The sequence below is a fragment of the Erinaceus europaeus genome, chromosome 20 (genome assembly GCF_950295315.1).
Source record: "Erinaceus europaeus chromosome 20, mEriEur2.1, whole genome shotgun sequence".
NCBI classification, from domain to species: Eukaryota; Metazoa; Chordata; class Mammalia; order Eulipotyphla; family Erinaceidae; genus Erinaceus; species Erinaceus europaeus.
Window position 1 is genome coordinate 56,934,547 of NC_080181.1, and position 21,936 is coordinate 56,956,482.

At 44.3% G+C, this 21,936-nt stretch overlaps 1 protein-coding gene across 1 annotated transcript in view; it reads left to right on the plus strand.

Moving 5' to 3' along the window:
* BLM (BLM RecQ like helicase) overlaps positions 1 to 21,936 on the plus strand; it is an 88,713-nt gene that overhangs the window by 39,031 nt on the left and 27,746 nt on the right. The window contains exons 13-16 of the mRNA XM_060179616.1: positions 11,729 to 11,835; positions 14,746 to 14,906; positions 17,271 to 17,466; positions 19,907 to 20,097. Of these exons, the coding sequence (XP_060035599.1) occupies positions 11,729 to 11,835; positions 14,746 to 14,906; positions 17,271 to 17,466; positions 19,907 to 20,097 (655 nt within the window). The remainder of the gene's footprint in view (positions 1 to 11,728; positions 11,836 to 14,745; positions 14,907 to 17,270; positions 17,467 to 19,906; positions 20,098 to 21,936) is intronic.

Below are 21,936 nucleotides of genomic sequence, written 5' to 3' on the forward strand. Positions count from 1 at the left end.
GGGCCTGGGGGGGGGTTGAACCTGGGTTATTTATTTATTTATTCCCTTTTGTTGCCTTTGTTATTTTTTTATTATTGTTGTTACTGATGTCGTCATTGTTGGTTAGGACAGGGAGAAATGGAGAGAAGAGGGGAAGACACAGAGGGAGAGAGAAAGACAGACACCTGCAGACCTGCTTCACCGCTTGTGAAGCGACTCCCCTGCAGGTGGGGAGGCGGGGCTGGAACCAGGATCCTTATGTCAGTCCTTGCGCTTTATGCCACATATGCTTAACCTGCTGCACTACTGCCCGACTCCCATTTCTTTCTTTTTTATGTAGAAGAAACTCCATGCCCATTAGCCGTCCTCTTCTTTTTTTTTTTTGCCTCCAGGGTTATTGCTGGGGCTCAGTGTTTGCACGGTGAATCCACTGCTCCTGGAGGCTATTTTTTCTCCCTTTTTGTTGCCCTTGTTGCCTTAGCCTTACGGTTATCGTTGTTGTTGGATAGGACACAGAGAAATCGAGAGAGGAGGGGAGACCGAGGGGGAGAGAAAGTCAGACACCTGCAGACCTGCTTCACCGCCTGTGAAGTGACTCCTCTGCAGGTGGGGAGCTGGGGGCTCGAACCGGGATCCTTGCCGGTCCTTGTGCCTTGCGCTACGTGCACTTAGCCCACTGCGCTACCACCCGACTCCCCAGCCGTCCTCTTCTTCATACCCTCTCTGTCCCTAACCAGTTGCTGCTTCTCTGTAGATTTGTGCCCATCTGGATTTCATGTGACTAAACTCTTCATTAGGACTCATCCATGTTCTACACATAAGTACCTCATCGTTTTCATTGCCGAACAATATTCCATCACAGACGCGTCCTTTTTGTCATCTCCTTATCATATGTTAGCTATTTGAGTTGTTTCCACTTGGGGCACTTGTGAGTAGTACTGCTGTGAGCAGTTGTGTAAAGTTGTTGTGTGGACACATTCTCATTTCTCTGGGGTGTACACCTAGGGATGGAATTTTGGGGTCATATGGCAGCTACGCTTAACCTCTTGAAGAGCTTCCAGGTTGTTTTCTGAAGCAGTTGCGCCATTTCACGTTGCCTACGGCAATGTGTGAGGGCTGGGATTTCCCCTACATCCACATCAACACTGCTTATCTTTTCCTTTGTGAGAGAGGGAGAGATTGGAGTGGCCCTCCTTGATGTTCTGTTCTTGCCTTTGCTGTTGTGCAATCGAGCAGTTGAACTTTGGATACGTCCTCTGCTGCTGACCTGCCTTCCTGGCCCCTCGTGTCCTGCTGGACGTGAAGAGGTGGATGAGTGGGCCGTTAGCAGGCAGAGCTGAGCACTCGGCTAAGCTTGCTGGCAGCAGAGTGTAGGTCAGGCTTTAGGTGACTAGTCCAGCAGATGAATGCCCTGCTGGGAGAGGGGCCTGAGGCCAGCTGGTGGAGGGCCTTGCACATCTTGATGGGCAAGTCGTGGGGCTTCAGTCAGCAGACTTTTAAAATTGTTTTTTGTAATTAGTAGTGGAATGCAAGATGATAAGATTACAGGGCATAGTTCCACACTGCTCCCACCACCCAAGTTCTGTGTCCCCACCCTCGCAACTCCAGTGATAGCCACCAACCACAGTTCTCACAGTCTTAGAATTAGCTTGTTTGCAGCAGACCTTTTGGTTTGGGAAGTGATGTGGTCTGAAGTGCGTGTTCCTGCCAGTGAAGGAGAAGGACAGCCCTTTAGGACCCCTCTCATCTCCCAGAGACAATGGTGGTGCAGATGAGAAAGGAGCAGATTCAAAGAGCATCACACCAACCGCTCTGGCTACTCGTGGCGGGAGAAAGGTGGACAGCCTGGCTAGGTGACCAATGACCGTTTCTGGAAATGCAGGGATGGGTGGGGGCGTGTGCTTGAGTGATGGATTTGATTGGACGTATGGAGTTTGGGATGTTTAAAGGATGAGTGCAGGCAACCAAGACAACAGTCTTCACACTCTCTTTGGACACACATTCCTCAGAGAATTTTTATTTATTTTTTAATATTTATTTTCCCTTTTGTTGCCCTTGTTTTTTATTATTGCTGTTGTTATATTGTTGTCGTCGTTAGAACAGAGAGAAATGGAGAGAGATGGGGAAGATAGAGAGGAGGAGAGAAAGACAGACACCTGCAGACCTGCTTCACCGCCTGTGAAGCGACTCCCCTGCAGGTGGGGAGACAAGGGCTCGAACCAGGATCCTTACGCCGGTCCTTGCGCTTGGCACCATGTGTGCTTAACCAGCTGTGCTACTGCCTGACTCCTCAAAGAATTTTAACAAGAGGCCTAGGACTTTGCTCAGTAGTTCCAGTGCACACCTTACATGTGTGAAGCCCTGGGGTCCACTTCCAGCATCACATGAAAGCATCAAGGGGCTTGGCTGGATGATGGGCCAGTATATGTGTTTCCTTCCTCTTATCTCTCAATATAGACAGAATCAGAATTTGGCTGGCAGAGTATTATGCCCACAAGAGGTCCTGACACCACTTAGGCATGCAGGTGTGTGTGTGTGTGTGTGTGTGTGTATTTTTTTTTTTTGCCTCCAGGGTTATCGCTGGGGCTTGGTGCCTGTACTACAAATCCACTGCTCCTGGAGGCCATTCCCACCCACGCCCCATTTTGTTGCCATTTTGTCCCCTCTGTCCCAGTCACCAGGACTTCATTTCTCCAGGCCAAATTTTGGGTTTTTTTTTTTAATAACTTTTTAATATATATATTTATTTTATTGGATGAAGCCAGAAATTGAGAGGGGAATGGAATATAGAGAGGGAAAGAGAAAAGAGATGCCTCCAGCACTACTTCACCACTCATGAAGCTTTCTTGCAGGTGGGACTAGGGCCCTGAATCTTGGGCCTTGCACTTGGTAATGTGTGCGCTTACCTAGAGGCGCTCACCACTTGTGTCAGTGAACTAGCCAGCACGCATGAGCTATACTACCAGCCCAGCAGCCCAGTAGCTTAAATACTGCTTTAAACATTTAGTTATTAGGGCTGGGAGATAGCATGACAGTTATGCAAAAAGCCTTTCATGCCAAAAGTCCTAGGTTCAATCCCCACTGCTACCAAAAGCCAGAGTTGAACAGTGCTGCAGTAAAAAAAAAAAAAAAAAAAAGAGATAGATAATAATAATATGCTTTTAAAAACAATTCATTAATGAGAAAGAGAAGGACTGGCATTAGCAGTACCAAGGATTAGAACCTCACCCTTGGAGTCCTGCTACTATGCTGTCTGCCCAGCTTCAACCTTAAATATGACAGAGAGAAACCCGAGTGCAGTGATGGGGGAGGAGTAACCCTAGAGCCTCACACATGCAACACATGTGCTCTAACCACTGAACCAGCTCTTAATTTCTTTATTGGGGAATTAATGTTTTACATTGAACAGCAAATACAATAGTTTGTACATGCATTAACATTTCCCAGTTTCCAAGGGTTATTTTTTAAGAAGCATAATCCACAAAAAACAAAAAACATGGTAGGGCAGCCGAGGAGGCAAGGCCATGCTTTACAGCCCAGAGAGACCAGAAGGCTCTCATCCAGTTGCTAACTTAGGAAAGCTATGCTGACCTAGTAGTATTTTGATCCCCCAGTTCATCCAGATATGTTGGACTTAAGATTCATTTAGGTGGGGCCAGGTGGTGTTGCACCTGGTTAAGCACACACATTACAGTGCACAGGGACCCTAGTTCAAGCCCCTGCTCCCCACTTGGAGGAGGAAAGCTTGACAAGTGGGAAGTAGAGCTGCAGGTGTCTCTCTGTCTCTGTCCATCTCTACCTCCCTCTCCCTTCTCAATTTCTCTCTGTCTATATCCAATAATAAATAAGATCTAAAAAAGAAAATAAAAAGCTTTAAAAAAAAAAAGATTCATTTAGGTATGAGAGTAAAAGGAAAATGTAATTGTTATTAGATCAGTACTAACCAAGCTTTTTTAGAGCATATTTCCCAGAAAAACTAAAGTGAGTAACTAATGACCTGGCTTATTTTGACAGTCAGATGGTTTCCAATTCTTTGCTTTCCACAAAATTTGGAAGACCTAACTGAGTCGTCAGCTGACAGGTCATTAAAAATAATTTTTGATGACAGATCACTATGTAAGGTTGGCATATATATATCAGAAGGAATTCAGATAATTGAGTGTTACTGCTACAATAAATGCCTTCCATTCCAGCCCTCATGTTTTTGTGAGCAACATTTTTCAGTGTCACAGCTATAAAAATAAGAAATGTGAACTGACTCAATTCATCCTGATATGTGAACTAATTTAAAAAGTTCTATCACTAAATTACATGTTCAAAATTCATGCTTAAGAATTATTACTGTTGTTATTATCATTATGCCACCAGGGATATCACTGGGCCTCAGTATCTCCATTGCTCCTTGCAGTGCCCTCCCCCCTTTCTTTCTTCTAGATGGGGGCGAGAAGTTGGTGGAAGACAGACAGACTGAAGCACTGCTCTTGAAGCTTCCCCCTTCTAGACTCTCCCATGTTGTAACCCAGGGCTTAAACCTGGATGCTCATGCATGATAATGTGTGCACTCAACCAGGTGAGCCACCTGCTGGCCCCATATGGAGCAGGGTCTTGAGCCTAGGACATCGTGCGTGAAAGTCCTGTGCTCTGCCTGCTGAACCACCTGCCCCCCACCAGACATCCCCACCACCACCACCACTGCCAAAGATTGATGTATTTTCATGCGAGAGACCATAACGCTACTCAGTTCTAGCATATGGCGGTGCCTGGGGTTAAACTTGGCACCTTCAGGAGCTCAGGCATGCAGGCCTGGTGTGCCACCTCCCCGCCTCCCAGTATGTAGGTGTGTGTGCTTGCACTGCTCGGCTCTGTTTATGCTGGTGCGAGGGGCTGAACCTGGGGCCTTGAGTCTCAGACATGAAGGTCTTTTGCATAACCACTTTGCTATCACTTCCCCCTGCCCTGCATACATTTTTTTTATAAATTACTTTATTTATTGGATAGAGATAAAAATTGAGAAGGGATGATAGAAAAGGTGAGAGACCTGTAGCTCTGCTTTTGAAGCTTCCTCCCATAAAAACTTTGACAACAGATTAGCTTTGTCAGAAAATGGCAAGTGATATTACATAATCAAATTTGCCAAAACAATCAGTCAAATTAGAATTATTTTCTTATATAAAAATAATTTTGTAAACTGTATAGTAACACACATCCCCATGACAACTATTCTCAGTTCCAAAAGCAACATGAGGTAAACACAAATTGACTCCATTTCCTGACACATCACTTAATGTGACATGAGTTTGACACCCTGAACCTGATAATATTTGCCACTTAATGGTAACATCTCTTAGTCAAGATACAGTGTTATCCAAAGCTTTAAAAAAGGTTATTCAAGGCTTTTGGCTGGCGATAGAGCTCACCTGGGAAGCACTTACTTTGCCATGTGCACAGCCCATGGTCAAGCCCCCCACATACAACAGGAAGCTCTCTGTGTCTGTGTCTTTCTGGGGCGGGGGGGGGGGGGTGGTGTCTAGAGCAGTGAAATTGCACTTGTGCAAGGCCCAACAGATGAAAAAATAAAACTTCTAGTAAATTTATAATTGACACCATTAAATTCACCCATCTACAGATCAAACTTTACTGTCGGTTTTGGCATTTTTTTAAATGGTTTTATTAGCAAGAGAGAAACCCAGAACATCACTCTGGCACATGCAGTGCTGGGAATCCAACTTGGGACATTGTGCTTTTGTATTCGCCACTCTTAACACAGAGCCACCTCCCAGGACTAAGCTTTGACATTTTTGAAAAATTCTGTAGCCATCCACATATCAAAGCCTAGGTTTTCATCGCCCTGGAAAAAAAAACTAGTGCTGATTTGCAATATCTCCCCATTCCCCCCACCCCCGTCACCCCCAGTGTGTCTGGCCTCTTTCTACAGCCACCCAGAAGTGGCCTGGCTCCCATATTCCGTTTTCTGACTGTATAGTGCTTCATTGTGTGAGCATGCCACACTTGCCCATCCACCATCGGAGCTGTCTTTTACTAGGATATTTGTGTTTTGCTTTATTACTTTAAAGATTCCATGTATTTTCACAAGAGACCCCAGGGCCCTGCTCAGCTCTGGGGGGTTATATTTGGGACTTCAGGCCTGAAAATCTGGTGCACAACCGCTATGCTATCTCTCTAATCCTCTGGTTTGAATAGCTGGTAATTCTGAAAATGCCATTTTTTTCACAGGCCAAGTGAGATCTGTTATGTGAAATAAACTCTAAGGGATTTTAACGTTTTCACCATGACAAACTGTAAGCTCTGCTTTTAGTTAGTTTAGCGACCCTTTTGCAATAGGGAAATTTGTTTTGGTTTTAATTGGATCTGAGATCTACAACTTCATGTCCTAATCTCATGTCACATTATTATTTTTAGTCAAAGAAACTAATGAACATTTTCAGATATGTCACAAACTGAAGGAAAGCAGTGATCATATGCCAGATGTTTTTCAAAGACCTTTATTGCAATAGAGTTCACATGCCATAGAATTAACTCATTTATTGGGGCTATAATCTCAGTGGAGTCATCACCATAATCAATTTTACAATATTTTCATCACCCTCACGAAAGAAAGCCAGTATCCATCTAGTCACTCCCTTTTCCCTTAAGCACCCCCAACCCCAACACACCCTCCCTAGGCAGATGCCGCCCTTTAACCACTGACCTGGCCTGTTCTAGCTCTTCCATTGACATGAATAATCTGACACGCTGTCTTTTTTTTTAAAAAAAAAATTTATTTTTTAATATTTACGTATTCCCTTTTGTTGCCCTTGTTGTTTCATTGTTGTAGTTATTGTTGTAGTCGTTGTTGGATAGGACAGAGAGAAATGGAGAGAGGAGGGGAAGACAGAGAGGGGGAGAGAAAGACAGACACCTGCAGACCTGCTTCACCGCCTGTGAAGCGACTCCCCCGCAGGTGGGGAGCCGGGGCCTCGAACCGGGATCCTTATGTCGGTCCTGGAGCTTAGCGCCTAACCTGCGCTTAACCCGCTGCAGCCTTGTGCATTGTAACGTGCAGTCAACCAGGTGTGCCACCACCTGGCCCCTTCAAATAATGCTGTTTTGAGTACTCGTGGTTTTGTGTGGACATGTTTTCATTTGTTTATTTTTCTTTTATATTTTTATTTATTATTGGATAGGGACAGAGATAAATTGAGGGGGAGGAGATAAAAGGGAAAGAGGAGAAACACCTGCAGCCCTGCTTCTCCACTTGTGAAGCTTTCCTCCTGTAGGTGGGGACTGGAGGCTTGGACCTGTGTCCTCACGCACTGTAATGTGGATGCTTAACCAGGTGTTCCACCACATGGCCCTGTCATGTTTTCACTTGTCTTATTTGTCTTGTGTGTGTGTCTTCTTTCTTTCTTTCTTTCTTTCTTTCTTTCTTTCTTTCTTTCTTTCTTTCTATTTATTCCTTTTTGTTGCCCTTGCTTTATTGTTATTTTTGTTCTTGTTATTGTAGTTATTATTGTTCTTGTTATTGATGTCATTGTTGTTGGATAGGACAGAGAGAAAAGGAGAGAGGAGAGGAAGACAGAGAGGGGGAGAGAAAAATAAGACACCTGCAGACCTGCTTCACCGCCTGTGAAGCGACTCCCCTGCAGGTGGGGAGCGGGGAGCTCGAACCAGGATCCTTACGCCAGTCCTTGCGCTTCATGCCATGTGTGACCCTCTGTGATACTGCCCAACTCCCTTTCTTTTTTTATTTTTATTTAATTTTTACATTTATTTGTTAATATAATTCATTCTTATTTATTAATATAATTTATTAGTTTTTTTGATTTATTTTCCCTGTTGTTGCCCTTGTTTTTTATTATTACTATTGTTACTGATGTCATCGTTGTTGGATAGGACAGAGAGAAATGGAGAGAGAAGGGGAAGACAGGGGGAGAGAAAGACACCTGCAGACCTGCTTCACCGCTTGTGAAGCGACTCCCCTGCAGGTGGGGATCCGGGGGCTTAAACTGGGATCCTTATGCTGGTCCTTTGATCCACCTGCGCTTAACCCATTGTGCTACCGCCCAACTTTCTTTTTTTAACCAGAGCACTGCTCAGCCCTGTTTTATGGTGTTACAGGGGATTGAACCTGGGAATTTGGGGCCTCAGGCATGAGAGTCTCTTTGCATAACCATTATGCTGTCTACCCCTGCCCATCTTACTTGTCTTGGATCTATTTCCAGGACTGGAACTGCTAGGTCATATGATAACGCTTTCCCCCTTTTGCACTGCCTGATTGTTTTCCAGCGTGGCTGTATCACTTTCCATTCCTGTCAGCCATGTAGTAGGTTTGACTCCTGCAGCATAAGTTATTGTCTCTTTTTGAGCAACGGTTCTTTTTAGCAAATGTAAAGAGTGTTATTCTGAAGCTAAGATGTACTGTGAACTGTGGGGACAGCAGCAAGGTGGTTCCTGTCCTGTGTGTTGTCGTCACAGCATTGCATTTCTAGTGACGGACCCTCAGGAAGGCTCTCGCACCTTTCCCAGCCAGCTCTGGATAAATTCAATAGGCCCAAGATGATCGTCAGCGCTCCTAGTCCTTCTTCTTCTTCTAGCGTTTGTCCTTCTTCTGTAGCCAGTCAACAGCGTCAGGTTGAGCCTGATGTAAGGTTTCGAGACCTCTTTTGAATCTGGAGAGGTGGCAGTCGTTGACTATGTGGGTCATAGTCTGTCTGTAGCCGCAGGGGCAGTACGGGTCGTCTCTGACTCCCCAGCGATGGAACATAGCAGCGCACTGGCCATGGCCTGTTCGATAGCGATTGAGGAGGGCCCAATCATAACGTGCCAGGTCAAAGCCGGGTTGACGCTCGCAGGGGTCTGTGATGAGGTGTTTGTTCTTGACCTCAGCTGACTGCCAGCTCTGTTTCCAAGAGACTGGAACAGAGAAGTTCAGTGTAGGCGTAGGGGACCAGATTGGGTGACGAGACGTCAAGCGTTGGACAGGGTGGGCGAAGATATCCGCGTATATTGGCAGGTCCGGTCAAGCATAGATGTGGGAAATGAACTTAGATGATGCCTCATCCCGACGACTATCTGGCGGGGTGATGTTGCTAAGAACTGGCAGCCATGGAACCAGAGTGGAACGGATGGTTCCAGAAATTATCCTCATGGAGGAATATAATTTGGAATCGACCAAGTCCTGAGCAGTTCTGACACCGTAATTTCCCAGGGTGTAGCTAACTTTGCTGGAGCAGTGGTTGTAAATAATTAACTCATGATCAAAATAGTCCACAGCTATATCCTCTTTGTATCTGCTGCCTTCTTGGTCACAGTCAGCTAGACATTCTTCTGCTATTTCAAGCACTTAAAGTACTCTGAGTGTTTTGTGCATGAAAATGATATCATAAGAGGAATGGTTTTGAAGTGGTGTTCAGCTGTAGTCTCAAAAGAGTCTTAATGTTTTCTCTGACAGTCAGGATGAAAGAAGCCACATCATAAAGTGGAGATCTTCTCTTCCCACACCTCCCTCTCAGTACATCTGAAAGGAGAGCACAGGGAAGGGCAGAATACTCCCAAATGTTCCGATTCATAGTTAACAGCAAGATTGGAAGCACTTGAAGATATGAAGTCCTATCACAGATTTCTTGTACTTGATTATAGAAAGTGTCACCCACACCCATCACTCTAGACTCAGTTTGTTTCTGTTGGTGTTCTGGAGGCTTTTACATTCTGGGAAATACATGGTAGTAGAATTCAGAATTAGTGAAAAGTACAATTTGTCTGATTTTAGAAGGCAAGGGACCTTTGTAAAATAAAAACAGGGAAGGAGTGCTGTTGGCAGGCTATCCACTACAGGGGCATTCCCAGATCAGCCTCAGGAATAAGGATCTAGAGATGGTTCCTTTAAAATTGCCTCTTCTCGCGGACCCTTACATGGTCCTAGCAGTATGATACCCAGCTGAGACTGCTGGTTTGGAAAGAAGTGGAAGTGTGGTTTTGCACTCAAATCAAGAAATCTGAACAAAAGCTTAAGGGAATATGAGAGTAATGATTTGTGAAGAAAACGGTGCAGGGGGGCAAGGGAAGAACTAGACTCCGGGGTGGGGTGGGGTGGGGTGGCGTGGGGTGGCGTGGGGTGGCGTGGGGTGGGGTGGGGGCAACCTCACCTAAGGAGTAAATAGGGAGCCATAGAAGTCAGAGGTGGGGGAGTCAGGCAGGAGCACAGTGGGTTAAGCGCAGGTGGCGCAAAGTGCAAGGACCAGCGTAAGGATCCTGGTTCGAGCCCCCGGCTCCCCACCTGCAGGGGAGTCGCTTCACAGGCAGTGAAGCAGGTCTGCAGGTGTCTGTCTTTCTCTCCCCTTCTGTCTTCCCCTCCTGTCTCCATTTCTTTCTGTCCTATCCAACAACAACATCAATAATAACCAACAATAAAACAAGGACAGCAAAATGGAATAAATAATTTTTTAAAAAAAAAGTCAGAGGTGGAGGGACCCCCTGAAAATGAAGTCAATCATATCTGAGATAGCTGTGGGATCACCACTGAACCTGTGGCCTTATCTCTAGTGTCCGCTCTGCGTGTGAGAGGCCTTCTTTGGTCCTCAAACTGAACAGGTTTATTCTGCAGTGGCCCACCTGGACTTGTCTCCCTTGAATTTTGATACCAAGAAAGCCAGTGGTTGCTCCCTGGCTTCCCTCCTCCCCATGGGTCATTGTGTTCTCAAGCTGTTTGTTTTCGTTTGCCTGCCCAGGCTTGAGCTGTCTGCAGTTCCCCTCCTTACTCTGGAGGTAGTTGGAACCTGAGGCGGTGGAGGTTCCGGAACTTTCAAGGTCATCAGGCCTGTGACAGCTGCCTCTCCTCTCTTTAGTTTTGGAAACTCTAGGAAAATGAATGTAGGAATAGGGGATGACCCCGTGGTAGAGTGTGGGACCTGCATGCCAGAGACCCCAGGTTCCTTCCCTGGCAATGCACATGCCTGGCCAGAGTGGCATTCTGGCCTCTGTCTCACCTCCCATGAAATAAGTGCAAGCTTTAAACATAAATAAATCATTGTAGTTGGATAAAAATGGCAAGAAGTCAGAGTGGAAGTGTTGAGACCTGCAGTTAGGTTTTTGGCTAGCCGGTCGGGGACACAAGCTCACTGTTGGAGGAGGCAAGTGGTGGGTACCAGCTGCAGCAGAGGACAGCACCAGGAGAAGCTGCTGTATTCTTAGCATCAGTGGTCCTGGAACATGTTTGGAGACAAAAAGGAAGAATTCACAGAAGAGGTTGAACTACAAAAGAGCAGAGGAAACGCTCCCTCAGGAAGTGGGAGGGAGCGGCGGGCACCCAGACAATAGCCGCGAGGAAGGAGCCCACACCTGGCTCGGGCACAGAGCCAAGCACAGTGCGCCGGGCCGCAGCCCAGCTCTCCGCTGCCCTGCACTAGTCCTCGAACACACTCAGTTAGAGAAGAGCGGTGGCTGGCAGTGTGGTGTGTAGGCTTACTCTGTGCTCTGCTGAATCTTTGTAGTACTTCCTTGGCCTCTGCTTTAACCAGCCTGCTCTCAGAATTAGGGCTTCTGACTTGCCTCCCTCTTGCTGTTTTCTATAATCCTTCTCCTGACTTCTGCCTCAGTGTGTCCCATGATAAACTGCCAGTCACCATATTCAGTGCAAAACAGCATGATAAATAGGTTTGCATTGTACAAAAATCAGCGTTTAATTTTCAAATGTGGCAAAAACTGGTTTTTCTCTTTCTAACAACGATTGTATGTTTTGAATGTCTTTCAGGTTTAGCATGAGCTTTAACAGACATAACCTAAAATACTATGTATTACCAAAAAAGCCTAAAAAGGTGGCATTTGATTGCCTAGAATGGATCAGAAAACACCACCCACGTGAGTACAGCTGTGTGATAAGCTCTGCATGGAAGTAATAGAGAAACGTCTTATTAGTCCCACAGTACTCAGTAGATTTTGACTTGCTTCCCTAATAGAATATGTAAAACTGCATACTAAACATTTCTTTCCTCATTCAATTACTATTTATAGAGCAGAATATAACAACTCTCTCAGTTCTGGAAATTGTAAAAGCTCATTTAGTTTGATAACAATAAATCCTCACAAAAAATATTAAATACTCCCTCCTACACACTTATAATTCTTGGTTTCAGTGTTTCCTCGGGCTTCGACCAGTATATGAATTACATAGCTCTGCCTTAGTTGTGTTCACTAAAATGAGATCCTGAAATTCATGACTTTTCTGTATAACCCCTTTTTCATCTTTCTTTCTGTGGAGAATTTCCTTGTTAGATATCTCTATTTTTTTTAATCAGTGGGGGGGGGCAAGCGGTAGTGCTATGGGTTAAGCACACATGGCGTGAAGCTTAAGCACCGGCATAAGTACCCTGCTTCAAGTCCGCAGCTCCCCACCTGCAGGGGAGTCGCTTCACAGGCAGTGAAGCAGGTCTACAGGTGTCTATCTTTTTCTCCCCCTCTCTGTTTTACCCTCCTGTCGCAAATTCTCTCTGTCCTATCCGACAACAAGAGCAACGATAACAAGGGCAACAAAATGGGAAAAATGGCCTCCAAGAGCGTTGGATTCCTAGTGCAGGCACTGAGCCCCAGAGATAACCCTGGAGGCAAAAAAATTAAAATAATAATAATAATAATAAGTAAGTGTGTGAATTTAGTTGGACAAATCAAACAATGCACAGTTAGACCAGCGTCATTTGCAGACCCCTGTCGCCCAGATGGCTCTTTTAAACAGCGTGGTATGTACCTTTGACTGCTGGAAAAGAGGTGACTTTTCTGTAATTTCTTTGATTTTCTAATTAAGAAGTAATGGAGATGAAAGCAACAGTATATATAGTAAATACTTGTTAAATATGTGTAAGGCTACAAGAAGCAGAAGACAAGCCTTCCACTAAGGTCATTTTTGTTTGTCTCCTTTCAGTCATTTTGTATGCATTTGACATGCTGTATGCATAGTGTTTCTACCCGTAGCCTGTTTCATAACTCAAACATTGCTCCATGCCTCTTCAAAAGCTTGAAAGAACATTTAACAATTACAGAAGTCTTTATTTTAGGGCTGGGTGATGTCATGCCAGGTTAAGTGCACATAGTACAAAGCACAAGGACCAGCACAAGGATCCCAGTTTGAGCCCCTGGCTCCCCACCTGCAGGGGAATAGCTTCACAGGCGGTGAAGCAGGTGTGCAGGTGTCTGTCTTTCTCTCCCCCTCTCTCTCTTCCCCTCCTCTCTCCATTTCTCTCTGCCCTATCAAATATATATATATATATATATTGCCTGTGGGAGCAGTACATTCATACACAGTGCAGTCACTGAGCCCCAGCAATAACCCTAGAAGCAACAAAAAAAACCTTTTTTTTTGTCTTTATTTATTTATTTATTTATTTATTGGATAGAGACAGAGAGACATTGAGAGGGAAGGGGGAGATACAGAGGGAGCGAGACAGAGAGACACCTGCAGCCCTGCTTCACCACTCGTGAAGCTTTCCCCCTGCAGGTGGGGACCAGGGGCTTGAACCTGGGTCCTTGTGCACTGTGATGTAAGCACTTAACCAGGTGCTCCACCACCTGGCCCCCTACAACTTTATTTTTTTAACAGTTACAGAAATTGTATGATGTTTTTTGTCTTTATAGAGGTAGACAGAGAAATGGAGAAACACCTGCAGCATGGCTCCACTGCGTGTAAAGTTTCCCCCTTGCAGGCGGTGACCAGAGTACTGAACCTAGGTCCTCAAGCATGGTAACATGTGCACTCTACTGTTAAGCTACCGCTTGGTCCCCCCAAGTTTTATTTATTTCTTTGCTTTCTTAGCTATTCTCCTCATGTTGGACATTAAAATTTTTATAAATTTTAAAATGATTGGCAGAAATTTTTGTATACTTCTTGTTTATATCACATAAAGAAACTGAATCAGAGAAGAATCATCTCTAAGACTTGTCATTTATCTTTCGTTATTCTTTTTTTTAATTTTTTTGTATACTTATTTATTTTCCTTTTTTTGTTGCCTTTGTTTTGGGGTTTTTTTTTTTTTTTTTGGTTAGGATAGAGAGAAATGAAGAGAGGAGGGAAGACAGAAGGGGAGAGAAAGACAGACACCTGCAGACCTGCTTCACCACCTGTGAAGCGACTCCCTGCAGGTGGGGAGCAAGGGGCTCAAACTGGTATGCTCACGCCAATCCTTGTGCTTCGTGCCACATGCACTTTGACTGCCATACTCCCTCATTTCCTTTTCTTTTTCTTTTTTTTTCTTGGTGAAACAGAGACCTCAAACATGCATGATTTTACCAGTCTGGGACTATCTGTTCATTCAGAGGCAGAGAAACAAACCAAAAGGAGAGATACCACCGCCCTGGACCTTTTCCCTCTGCCAATACATCTCTCATGTGGTGCTGGGGCTGGAACCTGGGTGGTACCCATGGCAAGGCATGGCCCTAGCCATGAGCCATCTCGCTGACCCTAAAGCCCTTGCTTGTATACTGTCTTATGCTTCCTACAAATTTTTATGGGGTGCCTTCTCATTTTATAGCCAGCGTAAGCAAAATAGAGCCTGGGTCTCATCCAGAACCACTAAGGTGTCCTTCAGAGCAACAGACAGAATGAAGGCAGACCTCATTTCTAGCGCACATGAACTATTCAGCCTGTGTAATTTCCCTTCACTGTAAGAGGGCTATGGAAATTTATTTGTGGTTCATTTATTTCTAAGAACATAATGTAAATTGTGTTGTTATTTATGTTAAGCGTCCTCATTTCTCAATAGTGTATTGGCTTCTTGACAGATGACTCAGGGATAATTTACTGCCTCTCCAGGCGCGAATGTGACACAATGGCTGACACGCTGCAGAAAGATGGTCTCGCCGCTCTTGCGTATCACGCTGGCCTCAGTGACGCTGCCAGAGATGAAGTGCAGCACAAGTGGATTAACCAGGATGGCTGCCAGGTAATGTTCCTGAAAGAGAACAAAGAAAACCATCTTGGCAGTTGTGAGCAGATGCTTACAGGGTGCAGGTGGCTTTCACCTCAACAGTAGAAGTGCCAGAATGAGACTGACATTTGAAAAGGGAACTTTTTGAACCCTTTAAAATTGTGTTTTCTTTCTCAAGTCAAGAAGTTTTATTTAGATGTCATTCATATGCCATAAAATTCACTCTTTTAAAGTTTACAAGTCAGTGGTTTGAGTATATTCACAAGGTTATGCAACCACTACCACTAATTACAGAATGTTTCATCATCCCTAAATCAGTTAACAGTCAGTCTTCACGACTCCCACTCCTTAGTGCGTTAGCCACTGCTAATCTGTGTCTACAGATTGTCCTGTGCTGGGCATTGCATCTGAATAGAATCTCACAGTACGTGTTCTTCTGTGGCTGGGCTCCTGCACTTGGCAGAATAGTCTTCCGGGGTATCTGTATTGTCACATGCACCACTGTCTTCTTTTTATGACTAATGTTTTATTATATGGATATGCCACCATCTGTCCATTCTTCAGTTGGCAGACATTTGGGTTGCATCCACTTTATTTATTTACTTATTTATTTACTGCTGCCAGGGTTATCACTGGGGCTCCATGGCTGCACAGTCCCACTGTTTCCAGTGCACTCTTTTGTCCTTTTTATTTTTAAATAGAAGGTGAAAGAAGAGGAGGCACCACAGCACCACTCCACCACTGGTGAGGCCTCCCTCATGCGGGTGGTCCCACATGGTAGCCAGGGCCCTCACCCAGGTCCTTGTGCAGGACGGGTGGAATGGCTGTGGTATGTGGTGAGTTTAACTGAACGAGTTAAAGCAAACTGCTTTCCAGAGCAGCTGCAGGACTCCACGTGCCATCAGCAGTGTGTGAGATGCCAGCATCTCTGCCTCCTTGCCAACACGTACTGCCCCTTTCCTGGTGGCTGTCAAGTAGTCCCTCTCTGTGATTTTGACTTTTACTTCCCTAGTAGCTAATGAAGCTAAGCATCTGTTTCTGGGATGAAAAATTATCTCCCACGTTAGTCAAGTTGGAAACTGAGGAGTTGGGAGATAGCTCACCCTAGTAGAGCTTACACTTTACTGCTCTTCTGGCAGCAGTTCAGTTTTGTAAGTGCTGGAAAAAGGACTGCAGCATTATTTGTATAATGTCGTTTTGCCTAGAGGTAGAATGTTTTTGTCTGGATTAAGCTGCTTTAAATTTTTGCAACCAGAATGAGTATTCTCAAAGTGCCTTTTTTCATTTATCCTAAGAACTGATCTGTCAGGCTTCTGAAATGTAACCATCACCTTTCTTTCACCTCCTTATTTGCATTAGACCACAATCTACAGTCCCCAGCCTTCTTTTCTAGCATAAGCAACTTGTAGTCTTTTATTCGCAAGAGTTGCAGGTTTCCGTCTGAAGTCAGCTGATGAGTGAGGAGAGCTGGTCTGTGATCAGCTGCTCCCACAGACTGAGGACTGAGCTGGTGCTGCCCCGAGAAGCTGCTCTGTTCCCCTCGGCAGCCCAAACCCAGCAACCTCTGGGAGCTCCTGAGCCACACGTTTGTGATGGCTGCCCCTGGGTTCATGGCGTGAGAGCCACATCCCCACCCCTCTTTCTCAAACATGAGAAAATAAAACAGTGACAACGCATCAAGTGGTAAGTGCTGTTGACTCTGGCTTCCTTAGTGATGATGCCAACCACAGCAAAAAGTACCTGCCACACCAAGGCACTCTCATCTTCCTTCTTGGCTCGAAGAGAATTGCAGACTGTCAACTGGGAAATCTCATAGTCAGGATAAATTCGGGGGCCAAGTTAAGCCTTAGGTTACTGTAGAGAATATGCTTTGTAGATAACAGCATTCAGCTGTCAAGCTTGAGGTCCTGAGTTAGATCCCAGCATCACATTTGCCAGGGTGATGCTCTGGTTCTCTCTCTTCCTCATTAATTGCAATATATATATATATATATATATGTATATATATATATATATATATATGTATGTATGTATATGATAAGAGTTTGAAGTAAAAGAGAGGACAGAGTTTTTAGAAGCATGTATTACTAAAATGGACCAGAAGCTGGCTCAGCAGTAGGAAGCATGCTTTACTGGCCGGCACTGGGCCCACTGGCCAAGACCACAGGACACTGAAGACAGCTAGAACGTCAGAATGTTTTGTGGCCCCGGGGATAGCACAGTGAAGTGCTGGGCTTGAAGGAATAAGGTCCTGAGCTCTCCCCTGCCATCACGTGTGCCAGATGGTAGCTAGTTCTCGCTCAGAATGAATAAATGTTTTTAAAATAAATAAATTTTCCTTTAAATGTGCTGCATGTGATTGACTTGTTTTTCCATCAGGTTATCTGTGCAACAATTGCTTTTGGAATGGGGATTGACAAGCCTGACGTGCGGTTTGTGATCCATGCGTCGCTCCCTAAGTCCGTGGAGGGCTACTACCAGGAGTCGGGCAGAGCTGGACGAGATGGGGAAATGTCCCACTGCCTGCTGTTCTACACCTACCATGACGTGACCAGACTGAAGAGACTTATACTGAGTAAGCCGCGCTCCCCTGGAGAGACGCTCTGTCCTCTTAGTGCTGATGGTAACCTACTGCTGTTGTGTTGCTCTTGGCCCAGTTTTCCTTAGTGCTCGAAGAGCAGAGGTGTGCGTAGGGTCCTGGCTTTGCTCTCCAACTCCCCAGAGCTGAGCAGGGCTTTGGTCAAAATAAGGAAAACAGACATGCTAATACAGAGACAGCAATTTTACTTTCACTTGTTTTTGTTCTAAAATTAGTTGCTTTTTATGGTACACTCAGCTGATAGAGACTTGTCTATGGCAGGAGTTTTTCATAGAATATCTTGTACGTGGTGTTGCAAGAAATGACTCCACTCACTGGTATCTTTGTATTCTTCCAGACCTACTTTCTGTGTGTCTGTATATGACACATATATTAAAAATACAGAAAGGTAAAGAGGAGAAATTAATGAGAAATTAATCTAGATTAAGAAGTAAAATCTCACAGACTGGGTAAGTTAAACCTTTGGACTCTGAAGCATGAGATCCTGAGTTCAGTCCCCAGAATCACATGTGTCGGGGTGATGCTCTGATTCTCTCTCCTCTATCATGAGCAGGTAAATAAGTCCTTAAAGAAAGAAAGCCCCTGGTATGGCTTTCTGCTCACTCAGTAGAGGTATGCAGCATTTTGTGTTGGTGTTTACCTTTCTGTATTTTACAGTGAAAACTGCCCGGGGGGGGGGGGAGGCAGCCCCAGCAGGTTATTAGGGTATCCTGAAAGATGAGGGGCGTCAGCGAGGATGAGATGAGAGACACATCAACTGCTTCAAGAGCAGGAGAGAGGCACCTCTGCCGTGCTCAGGCAGAACTTGATTTTATAGTCTCATAAGGCTCAGATCGTTAATACAAAAATCACCAAGGCTTTGATTATTTTAAAAAAATCACCAAGTAAGCACAGGTAGGTAACACCTCCTGCTTTGTGGAACATTCACATTCCAGGGGCACTTTTCTCCTAGAGATCACATCACAGTTTCTATGTCTTTTGTTATTCCTGCACCTTTGTGCTTGTACCTGTGTGCTAGGCAGATGTCTTACTGATTAAGATGAATATTCTACCTGTATGTTTATGCCATCCTCTTGCCCCTGTGCACCAGAAGCCAATGGTTCATAGACAGTTCAAGCTTGTTATGTTTCTAGGGGCCTTAAACAAATTGAACAGCCCAGTTTTCATCAAATCTGTTCCATTGTTTGATCAAGGAGTTTTGTTTTGTCCATTACTGAGAAGGCACCAAGGTGGCGCTGACCTGGCCAGCCTCTCCATAAAGTTCAGCTCTCTAGCTGGAATCCATCTTTCTTGTGTGCTCACTGTGTGACCTAGGTTCTCGTGTACTATTCCTACATAAGGAAGTGGAAGCATAGTGGTGGGTGGTAGATTAAAAGGTATCTAGGCAGGTACCATAACTTTCCATTTATTAATTATGCTATGTAAGATGGCCCCTCCAAGGGAGTCGGGCTGTAGCACAGCGGGCTAAGCGCAGGTGGCACAAAGCACAAGGACCAGCATAAGGATCCCGGTTTGAACCCCGGCTCTCCACCTGCAGGGGAGTCACTTCACAGGCGGTGAAGCAGGTCTACAGGTGTCTATCTTTCTCTCCTCCTCTCTGTCTTCCCCTCCCTCTCTCCATTTCTCTCTGTCCTACGCAACAACGACAACAACAATAATAACTACAACAATAAAACAACAAGGGCAACAAAAGGGAATAAATAAATTAAATATATTTAATTTTTTTAATAAATAAATTAATTAAAAAATGGCCCCTCCACTGTGGGAAACACTAATCTTTCCCTATATTTTAATGGGAATACTAAAGGAAGTGGTTAGATAAAGGGGAAACAATTCTTGGAGTCCCCTGAAAAATTCATGACAAGCTCCCATTCATCCCTATAAAACTAAAATCTAGGGGGTCGGGTGGTAGCACAGCAGGGTTAAGCGCACGTGGCGCCAAGCACAAGGACCGGCATAAAAACCCCAGTTTGAGTCCCCGGCTGCCCACCTGCAGAAGAGTCGCTTCACAGGCAGTGAAGCAGGGCTGCAGGTGTCTGTCTTTCCCTCTCTCTGTCTTCCCCTCCTCTCTCCATTTCTCTGTCCTATCCAACAACGACGACATCAATAACAACAACAATAATAATAACTACAACAATAAAACAACAAGAGCAACAAAAGGGAAAATAAATAAATATTTTTTAAAAACCTAAAATCTGGAAGGATGAACACATACTCAACTAGAAGACAGAGTGATGCTCTGCTGTTATTTAATACTGTTACTCGTAACTGAGAAGTGACGTGAACTCTTGAGTATTTCCATTGGTGGGCTTCTGTTTTCTACTCTTAAATATGTTGTACTATGTTCTTCATCTCTCTTAGTGGAAAAAGATGGAAACTCGTAAATATGTTGTACTATGTTCTTCATCTCTCTTAGTGGAAAAAGATGGAAACCACCATACAAGACAGACTCACTTCAATAATTTATATAGCATGGTGCATTACTGTGAAAATATAACGGAGTGCAGGAGAATACAGCTCTTGGCTTACTTTGGTGAAAATGGATTTAATCCTGATTTCTGTAAGAAATACCCTGAGGTTTCTTGTGATAACTGCTGTAAAACAAAGGTAAAATAATTTCTTTTAATTTTAATTTAATTTCTTTTAATTTTTATTTATTTGTGACCACGGACATTCTCAAGATTTTTTTTTATTCTTCTCATTTAAATGAGATAAGTAAAAGGTAAATTGTAATAAGATAATCTTATGTGACGGGGGGGGGGGAATGACTTATTTCCTGTAATAATTTGGATCAGAAACATCTTAACAGTAACTTTGTGACTATGTTTAGAATTAGAAATCTATAAAGAGATTCATGTTCATACTTGTCCAAAAATACTGAGGTTATATATGCATACCAGTAATCAGAGGAATTTCAGAAATAGCATTAATCTTAAAATAATCAAAAAAAAAAAGGTCAACCTAGATAAGAAGAGTATTTTAAATTCAGCTCTAATTTATATATGAAGGAACCATTTCAAAAAGAACTTTAATCACCAATGTACTGGTTGCTTGAATTCAGGTCAATTGGATTACTTTATTGGGGGGAAAAAAAACTATAGAGAATAGTGACAGTAACTTCTAGTGAGCTTGTTAACATCTGTCATGAAAAGCAACCCCAATAGGTTGTTCAGTCTCTAATTACTTAGGATACCTGTCATGTTCTCTGTTGTACTTCACATTCTCACATTTGACATTTGACTTAAGATATTTTTGCTGGGGGTTTTCAGGAACATGGTGTGATGGGGAGACTGATGTACTCTTTCTCCTGATGTGGAGTCGGTAGATTCCTGGCCACCACCACTCACCACACCACACCCTATAGACATGGCTAATGGGTTCATTCATTCAACAAATATTTGTTGAGTGCCTATTCTATGGCAGGCACTATTCTAGGAGCCATTAGAGAACAAAACAGATAAAGATCCCTGCCCTTGTGGAACATACACTCTAGGAGAGGGAGGCTGAGTACAAATGATAGACATAAGGAGTGTGTTCAAGGAGTCGGGAGTAGTGGGTGGGACACAGGACGCAGTGCAGATAAGGTGACTCAGGGAAGACCTTTTGCAAAGATGATTGCTGAGCAGAAGCTTAGGAAGGAGTCACCCAAGCAGCACTCTGTATCTAGGTTTTCTTGGCAAAAGGCCCGGATGTGCAGTGGTCCCGTGCATGTGAGAGGTGGCAAGGAAGCCCAAGTGGCCAAGCAGGATAGAGGGGAGATGTAATGGAGGCTGAGTAGCTGGAAGACTAGGATTGTGGCTGGGTGTGTAATGAGACATACGTTACATCCAGGGATTCTGGGTAGCGGCTGGTAGTATGTATATATTTGGTAGTGGTTTTGGCATGTAAATGGATTTAAAGTTTTAAGAGCAGATGAAATTTTCAGGGCTGCATGTTTAGACAGAAGAGAAGGAAACCAGACTGGGCCCGGGGCCACTAAGACAAAATTGGAGGCAGTGAATATTGAGACGTCTTTGAAGGGTTGCTTCACAGAAAAGTAGAGAAAAGTCTAGAAACACAAAGTAGTAACACATCTGTGTGCTGGCAGAAAATGGTGTGTAAGGAGAGAAGGAATACGCCTAAAGTGGTATCCCTGCATAGGCAAGGGCGGCTGGACCTAGTGCCTAAGTAGATTCCTCAGAGAGGAGGTCAGATCGTGCATCTGTATAGCAGGTGGAAAATAAATGGGTTGCAGCATGCGGATATGATACTGGCCTTGCATACATCAGGTCCTGAGTTCATCCCAGCACCACACGACAGCAATTAAGACCATCAAACAGAGCACCAGTACAATGCTCTGCTGTCTCAAATAATAGATTTCTTTTTTTTTTAATATTTATTTATTTATTTATTCCCTTTTGTTGCCCTTGTTGTTTTATTGTTGTAGTTATTATTGTTGTTGGATAG